Source organism: Crocodylus porosus, unplaced genomic scaffold (assembly GCF_001723895.1).
Source record: "Crocodylus porosus isolate Cpor-Errol unplaced genomic scaffold, CroPor_comp1, whole genome shotgun sequence".
Classification (NCBI taxonomy): Eukaryota; Metazoa; Chordata; order Crocodylia; family Crocodylidae; genus Crocodylus; species Crocodylus porosus.
The window spans coordinates 53,389,883-53,398,107 of record NW_017728907.1 but is presented as its reverse complement, the minus strand read 5'-3'; the positions used below and the strand labels follow the sequence as shown (position 1 = coordinate 53,398,107).

Below are 8,225 nucleotides of genomic sequence, written 5' to 3'. Positions count from 1 at the left end.
ATCCTGAAACAGTCTTGATGATGACCCAGAAGGTCACATCAGTTTTTGAAGTAGAGTATGAACACCAGGCAAATAGGGAACTGATATCCAGAACTGTAGGCTGCAAAAGAAAAAGAAGGGATAGGGAAATAGAGAGCAAAAGTTCCTGTTTTTTCATAAATCCTGGGCCAGATTCAGATCTGTGCAGAGAAACCACTCTGGGCCAGGAACTGTCTTTCTGTTTTGTGTTTGCACAATGCCTCATTCAGAGCAGTCTGGAGTCAAGAGTAGCAATACACATACGAGATTGTTTCCATCACGATGACTCCAGTAACTCCAAAGTAATTACTCCTGACTGACACCAGCCTAAGGGAGAGTGGAATTGGGCTGGGTGCCCTAAAATCTCGATCGTGGATTAACGCACTAACTCTTTTTTGCATTTAACAATACTTGATAATCCTGGGGAACTTTATTTAATATCTACTTAAATAGGCTAAGCCAGTCATTCAGTATTAAATGAAGTGGTGGATTCCAGCTGCCCTAGCTCTCTGCAGGGCTCGGTAGTTGATTACGGGCCGCATTTACAAGGTTTTTCTGTTTGTCGTCAGATTTACAACTGATCTTTGAATGATTATTGTAACAATTCAGCAATGCTCACATGTTATTTTCCAAGGGACCTTCAATGAGTTCACAGAAGAATGACAAGTTTTTTAACTAATACGGCAGCAGAGACATACAATAAATAATTGCTTGTCTACTGAAATCTGAAAGTGTGACTGGGCTGATACCTCCAGAATGTAACAGAAGAAAAAATAGTCCTTTTTATAAGCTAGCATTTTTCTCCAAACTGCCAAAACAAGAGTGCTGTTCATATCCCGTGGGTGATGCAGAGATATGAAAGCATGACTGAAGCAGTTCAGGAAAAATGGAAATGAGCCGAGTTCATAACTAAAACTCAGCGTGATCTGAACCTCAGACTTACCTGTTGTTTCTCGAAGTCAGTTGGGTTATTTTATTCCATGGATCTGATTTTGCTGTGATAAGGATGGGAAAAGTTGAGATGCCAAGAGAGAGGCTGTCCTCACTGTTTCTTTCATCCAAGACAAGCTACCTAGCAATCTTGTCAGAGACTGATCTTGCTTGGCTTCAGGCCCAGAGAAGCCCAGATACACTGGAGGGAAGCCTTCTAGCTTGTCAAATGAAATGCCTCAACTTTTTCAAACATCTCTCCTCCCTAGCCGCAAAGTTGGCTTTGGATTTCTAACAGGTCATTTTACCAGACTGTAAAGTTATCAGTATTGAAATGTGGAATAACTGCCACTCAGAGCAGCCCCAGATCCAAAATAAGAGCAGCAAGGCAAAAACAGAAAGGGAGAAAAAACAAAAAAATAAAACCCATCTAAGTACAAAACAACACAACCTGGAAGCAATCTGAAATACAGCCAGTACAGAAACGTAGTGCAGATTACAGCCATGTTGTAAAAGTTCCCAAGATACATTTATATTCTCCTCAAACACCTGTCTAGGCAGCTTTGGGCAGCTCACCTAAAGCTTTATTTCAGCTTTCTCACTCCATCAGGGAGATGTCAACTTTTCAATTTGCAGGTTAGGAACAACTGACTGAATACGTGACTTTCCCCTCTGTCCCCTTGTTCATCCCACATGCCCAAGTGGGGTTTTGCATATCCCAACTAATCTGTAAACTGTTTTCAGGAATAAAGGCAAGTTCTCAGGAGTATGAAGTTAGGGGAGCAAATGCTGGTATAAAACAGAAATCATGGGCGTGTATGTTGGTATGAAACAGGACACAAGTTCACATAACATTTTTGATGTGGTTAGTCTGATAGGCCACTGCAGGAATTGATCTTTTTGCCATGGTACTGGGGGCCTCCCAAGCACATCCAGTCAAATAGTTATTATGAGAAATTGCAGATCTTCCCAGAAAAACTGTTACCTTTTTCATGAAATGTTTTCTATTTTATCAACCAGTTCCATTTACAAAGCGCAAGCAAATACATTCAAGACCTCCTTGCAAGAGACACCATATTCCTGTTTTGGCAGGAGCATTACAGAGCAGGTACAAAAATTAGGTTTAAACATTTGGGAAGTCCTGAAAAAAAAGATGCCTCCTGCCTCTCTTTAGAGACAGGCAAGGGTGATCTTTCCTGGCCGGTCCAATTCTGCATTGTTCTGGCTCATGTACAGAGTGTACCGACACTCTGATAACAGCTATAAAATCCCTATTGCAATGGGCTGCCAAGGGAGTCTTCTTTAGTAAAATCAATAAGAGCTGTTTTTTTAAGCTCAGCTCTGTTGAAGATGGCACCTGTCTGCAGGCACAGATTCCTTTCACACAAATACACGTGAAAGTGTTACAGTGCTGGGGGTGTACGCTCTTCCAGCAGTGGTCTGCTAAACCAGCGGTTCTCAACCTTTTTTGTACAAGGACCCTTGTGTAAACATCGAGGCAAGTCCTGGCCCAGGAAATAGTTTAAATAGAAAACACTGCCCTGGCCCTGCTGGTGCCCCTCACTACCAACCCCCTGTCCCTGGCCCCAGCACCCCTGGTGTGTGGGATGGGGGGAGCAGCCCTTACAGACTGGAGCTCTGCCAGCCTGCAAGGGAAAACCCAGGTTCCCACATTTTTCTCCTTTAAAGAAGAATCCATTTTTAAAGTGTTTTGATCCATTTTTAAAGTTTGTTTGTGACCCTTTCATAAATTCCCGCAACCCACTTTTCGGTTGCGACCCACAGGTTGAGAAACGTTGTGCAAACAGCTCATTCTGCTGGGTTCTGACAATTTGTGCACGGCAGCAGGGAGCTGCTAGAACTGCAGCAATAACCCCTGTGCCTTGAAGAAGAGATACTTGAAGAAAAAAATTACAGGGAAAACCTGTGATCATCTGGGGTTTTCATTGGGAGCTCCATGTATACCCTGTCTCAAGACTTTTGCCACTTGTGTGAAGGCTTTACATCTCTATTGACATGCACAGAAAATCCTAATCAAATCCTGCCTCACTTCTAAATGCAAGAGGCCTCTTTCTGCAATGTGGACTTATCTCTCGTACCCATCTGTTGTTCTACTTCTTCATTGAGGACAAAAGAGGTGATGTTGAGTTTTGATGTAAATCTTATTCAAAACATGGGATACCAGCAGAGTTGTGTGACTTCAGCTAGGACGGGGATGGGCAAAACGTGGCCCATGGGCCAAATGCGGCCTGCCAGACCATTCTATCCGGCCCACGGGACCCCTAAAAAATTTAGAAAATTAATATTCCTCTGCCCCTGGCTGCCTGTCATGCAGCCCTCAGTGGCTTGCCAAAACTCAGTAAGTGCTCTCCGCCCAAAATAATTGCCTGCCCCTGATCTAGGAGCATTAAGAACCACCCTCCAAAAGGAACGCTTTAGCCAATTCAGTGATGGAATAACTGTTTATCTCTATAGGAGATAATCTGTCAATACCGACATAATGAAGCTGATCTTACCTGTCGTCTGTAAGCTTAAACCGGTATCCAGCTTGCTGCGTGGCTTTGTACTGATGAACAAATAACAGAGAACACACACTGTGATGATAAAAGCAAGCAGGACCACTGCTGCTATTGACAGTCCAACAAGGGCTCCAACACTGAGGAGACAAAAAAGAAAGGGATTAAATACATAAAATGGTCTGTGAAACACATGGCCAACATGCCATCTGGAGCTCACTTGTACTTAAGAGGGGAAGCAAATGTATACTGTTATCGTAGGCACAGATCTGGGGGGGAATCCATAGTATCCGGGGTGTAAAATGACAGCATGTCATTGACCTCTGGGGAGCCACACCATTTAACAGCAGCTTGAGGGTTTGGCTCTTAAAGTCTTTATTATGGCATGTATGCATGTTGGTCTTGATTCAGATCTCACTGCTATAAATCAGAAGTAACTCCACTGAAGCCAATGGAGTGACACCCACCAGTGAGATCAGGGTCTCTCTAGGTGCCACGCACGCTCCCAAATAACTCAGCCACTGGAAACCTGTAGGAAGTGCGCATGCTATACTTGCAAACAGTATATTGTGATAGGTATATTTTCACTGTGGTGTTTTTAAGTGATATTACCCTTAACTTTTTAAAAATTGCAGAGACATAACTAAAGGCCTACTAGCATGCAGATCTATGCATTGTCCTTTAGAGATGGTGCTTTCACTGGTTCTTTCTAATTCAGTCATGTGAAGAGCTAGAAATAAAGCAGATGCTGCTCCAAAATGTTACACAGGAAAAGGGCTCTCGAGCTCCAGAAAGGCTGCTTAGCAATCCATGCAGCCTCCCCACATCCTCAACTCCCTTCCCTGATTCAATGTCTCAGACTGAAAGTTAATTTTCATTGTAAAAAAAAGTATGCTTACTTTAAAGCTTGGTTGGAGCACATTTGATCCAGCGTATGCATATCTGTCACTGGCTTCTCCCCCTCTGGCACTGAAATGTCTCTAGAACAGGCTAGCAACAGGGGTTTGCATAAAGATTAAATCAGCATAACCCCTTCTAGTTAGCTTGACAGGGCAGAGTAGAGCACTGCAGTTTTTACCATACCTCTGTATTAAGGCAACATGCTTTAAGGGCAGATCAGTGAAGTGCTTTTCCATCTCTGACCACCTGTCAGGATGCATTGCTGCAAAGGGGCAATGTGAGCCTAAAGATTTATTCATATATGCACAGCAGCAAAGGCATCGGACAACCAGGAACAACAGTCTGAGGAAGCACGAAGTAAACCACCATGCATAGTACATCATGGTGTAAACTAACGGAAGGTGAGATATCACTTCCTTCTACTTTCATACTCGTATACCTTGTCTGTCTCAAGAAAAACAAGTAGTTCCTTGGTTCCCAGTTCTTCCTTCTAGTCTTTCCTTTGCTTTTCCTCCTATAGAGCTTCCTTGACATGCTGAAAGCCCAAATGCTATGATTCACTGTCCCGTCTTGGACAGTTTAATGTCACTATTAGCCAGCCCTGCATCCTAGAGCCCAACCTAAAAGAGGACATCCCAAGGATATGCCACCGCAGCCTTCTGATATCAGCTTGAGAACATGTGAAGCCCCCAGATACTAGTGTTACCACCACCTTTGCTTGTGATTTTGACACAGCAACAGAAGAAAAGGAAGAAAGGAGGAAGCTGTGTCTTGGTGGGCCCAGGACTTGAGAGACTTCAAGCTCTTGCTGCCGCAAATGCATTTACTCGGCACTACTACTGGTGGGAGCCACTTGATCCGCAGGAGGATAAAAACACTGGACCTCAGAATCTGTCTATATATTCAATGTGTCGAGTTCTAAAATAGTGAAAAGCCAATATATAAAGATCGCGCAATTCCAAGAGACAGGAATATACATGGGTCAGCAGCATCCACATGACTGTTAGCTACCACGACTCACTGATCTCTCAGAATCTGAGTTAATTCAAACTTGTGCAGATCTACATACCCAAAGAAAATAATCCATATCAACAAAATCCCTTCTACTGGGAAAGAATCACTCTGTTCTTGCCCGAGACTTTTGAAGGGCATTTGTCATCTGCCTGAGCCATAGATTTTCTTGCATATATATTTTCTCTTCCTTTCAAGTTTTTATTTTTTGACTTGTTGCTTTGTTTGTAAGAGCCACTGTGTCTGGTACTGGGACAACGGGACACCGTGCATGTCCTTATAATCAGGGTGTCCAGGAAGGCTCTGATCTTATTTCAGCTTATTCATTTGGGGTATTTCTAAAGTGGACAAATCACTAGAAATCAGTAGGGGATCCAGGCGCACAGCTACCAGACGAAGGGTTAGTCTCATGGCAGAGTCCATTCCAGCAAGCAAGCAAGAAAAACTGTATCTATTTGTGTTGCCAGTACTAACCCTTTGGTGGGTTAGTTCTCTAAGAGTAGGAATAAGAGTTTGTAAGGGTAAAAATTTCAAATAAAAGGCAGGCCCCATGCTCAGCCTTTTACAAAACTAGCAGATCAGGCCTGTACAAATAGCACACTCTTATTACCCAGCTATTATCTCCCACTTGCAACTTGCTTGTAGCTGCCACCATTCAGCTGTCCAGGAGGCACTTTTGCTATAGTACATCTGCTCCACCATGAGATGGCTTGTGTAAGCTGGTCTGTGCATTATAAATGGAAAAGGAGGGTTTCTGCTGCAGAGTACTTGCAGGGTACAGAACTGCAGAGTACTTGCCATCACAGGTGGAAAACTTGATAGTTTAAAGAATAGTGTATAACACCTGGAAAGACCTGATCTATCCCATGCCCTCATTAGTCTCTCAAGTGAAAAACCACTTGAAACCACGACAAAGACTGCATGAGCAAATGCAGACGTCTAGAGAACAGCACCTTTCTGAGCTTATTAGAAGTGAAGAGAATACACCTATTTGATTCTGTTTTTAACCATCATACTTCACAACCAGATTTTTCAAGACACATCCAAGCCCCTTGAGGGCTACAGGCAAATCTGGATACGTTTAAAACAAAGCTGCTTTTCATTTGAAGCTTTTTAAAAAGATCTTATGGATTTTACCAGATTTATTTTGATTATTTGAAGATAGTTTCCCCTAGATAGTTTCTACACACTTTGACAAACTCAGAACATGTAGTAACTGTCAAACACATTATAAACAGCAGTCAGAAACATGCTCGGATCACAATTATGATCTGCATGCTGAATCACCACATAGCTTCCCAATAACCCTTTCCCCTAAAGCCCAGGTGTAAAGATGGGTCTTGTAACATGTCTCATAGATCCTACTGGTCTCCTGGGGCAGGGAATTCAATCAAAAGTTCTCCCAACTTCACTCCTGCCTTTTAAACACTGGAGGTGATAGGGATTAGTACTGGAATTATAAAATGAATAAGGAACGGCTAAAGGGAAAATTATAATGAGTTACAGTGAAAGAGGACTTACCAGGGCGGAGGGAGATTACTATGTCATTCCTCCAGGATTGGCTTTGGAACCACTCCTGTTTAATAGTTTCATCAGAGAAACTGGTGCAAAAACCACGTGCATGTTTATGAAATCTGTAGGCACTCCCCATACTAAGAGAGGATCATCCAAGAATTAGACAATCTTGTGGCTTGGACTGTGAAATCTCATAGGACAAGCTGCATAAGGTGCATTGACCAATCATAGGAGGACCCTGACCCACCAGTGCAATGCAGCTGTAAAAATGTTATTCCAGGATTAGGCAAAGTATTTTTAGCAACATCAGGGAAATTTTAATACCATTGTACAATGCACTGGTAAGACTTCATGTAGTATTGTGTGCACAGTTCTGGCATCTGTGCTCAAAGAAGATGAATTTAAGCTGCAACAGGTGCAGAGAACCTAGCCTGGGAGAGGAGGTTAAGAGAGTTTGGTTTGGTTAGCCCAGCAAAACAAAGGCTGGGAGGGGAGAGGCCAACTCATCATAAATACATCTGAGAGGTAAACAGCAGGGCAGCAGAAGTGCTAGTATAGTTAGAGGATAATACAAGTACAGGAGCCAATGGTCATGAATAAATATAGACTGAACCACAGAGAAGGTCCCTAACCAAAGCAAAGTCCTGGAACAGCCTCCCAAACCGGGTTATAGGGCAAGGAACCCAAACTGGAGCTTAACAAGTTAATGGAAGGGACAGCAGGATAGGGCCAGGGCTGGTCTTGAAATGGGGAATGACAGCTTCTGATCTGAGGCAGGTGGTAGTCAATCTGTCAAAGGGTTGAACAGAGAAGTAGTTGTAAGAGCCCCTTCTGGACCACATTTCCCTCCCTCCTCTCTTCTTGAGCTTTTAATTCACTTGCAATACTTGGTGCACCATTATATAGTGTATTTAATCCATTACGCCTCCAAGGGTGCTCCAAGGGTTCTGTTGGTCACCTGTAGGGGCCAAAAAGAACTTTTTTCTCTCTTGAATACAAAACTTAGCTGCATAACCATCCAACAACAACTTTGTGTCTATGGAAACATCCTACCTGTAAACTTGCCTCAAAAATAATTTACTTCCAATAATTTATAATGTATACAAAAATACATGGCAGCATGAGTATGTTGTTACACTTGAAGTTATAAATGACATCCTCTTTTCCTAGCCATTATATTTTTAGGAAACTGTTGACAAAAGTTCAGAACAAATACAAAATAAGAGGGATATAAGAGTAGAATCATAGAATCATGAGTCGGGAGGGACCTAGACAGATCTTCTAGGCCGACCGCCTGCCATGGGCAGGAAGGAGCACTGGGGGTGGCAGGGGTCA

General features: G+C 42.9%; 1 protein-coding gene across 1 annotated transcript in view; it reads right to left on the bottom strand.

The window, feature by feature from the left end:
* FAM159A (family with sequence similarity 159 member A) overlaps positions 1 to 8,225 on the bottom strand; it is an 18,980-nt gene that overhangs the window by 3,617 nt on the left and 7,138 nt on the right. Inside the window, exon 2 of the mRNA XM_019531654.1 lies at positions 3,465 to 3,604. Coding sequence (XP_019387199.1) covers positions 3,465 to 3,604 — 140 coding nt within the window. The remainder of the gene's footprint in view (positions 1 to 3,464; positions 3,605 to 8,225) is intronic.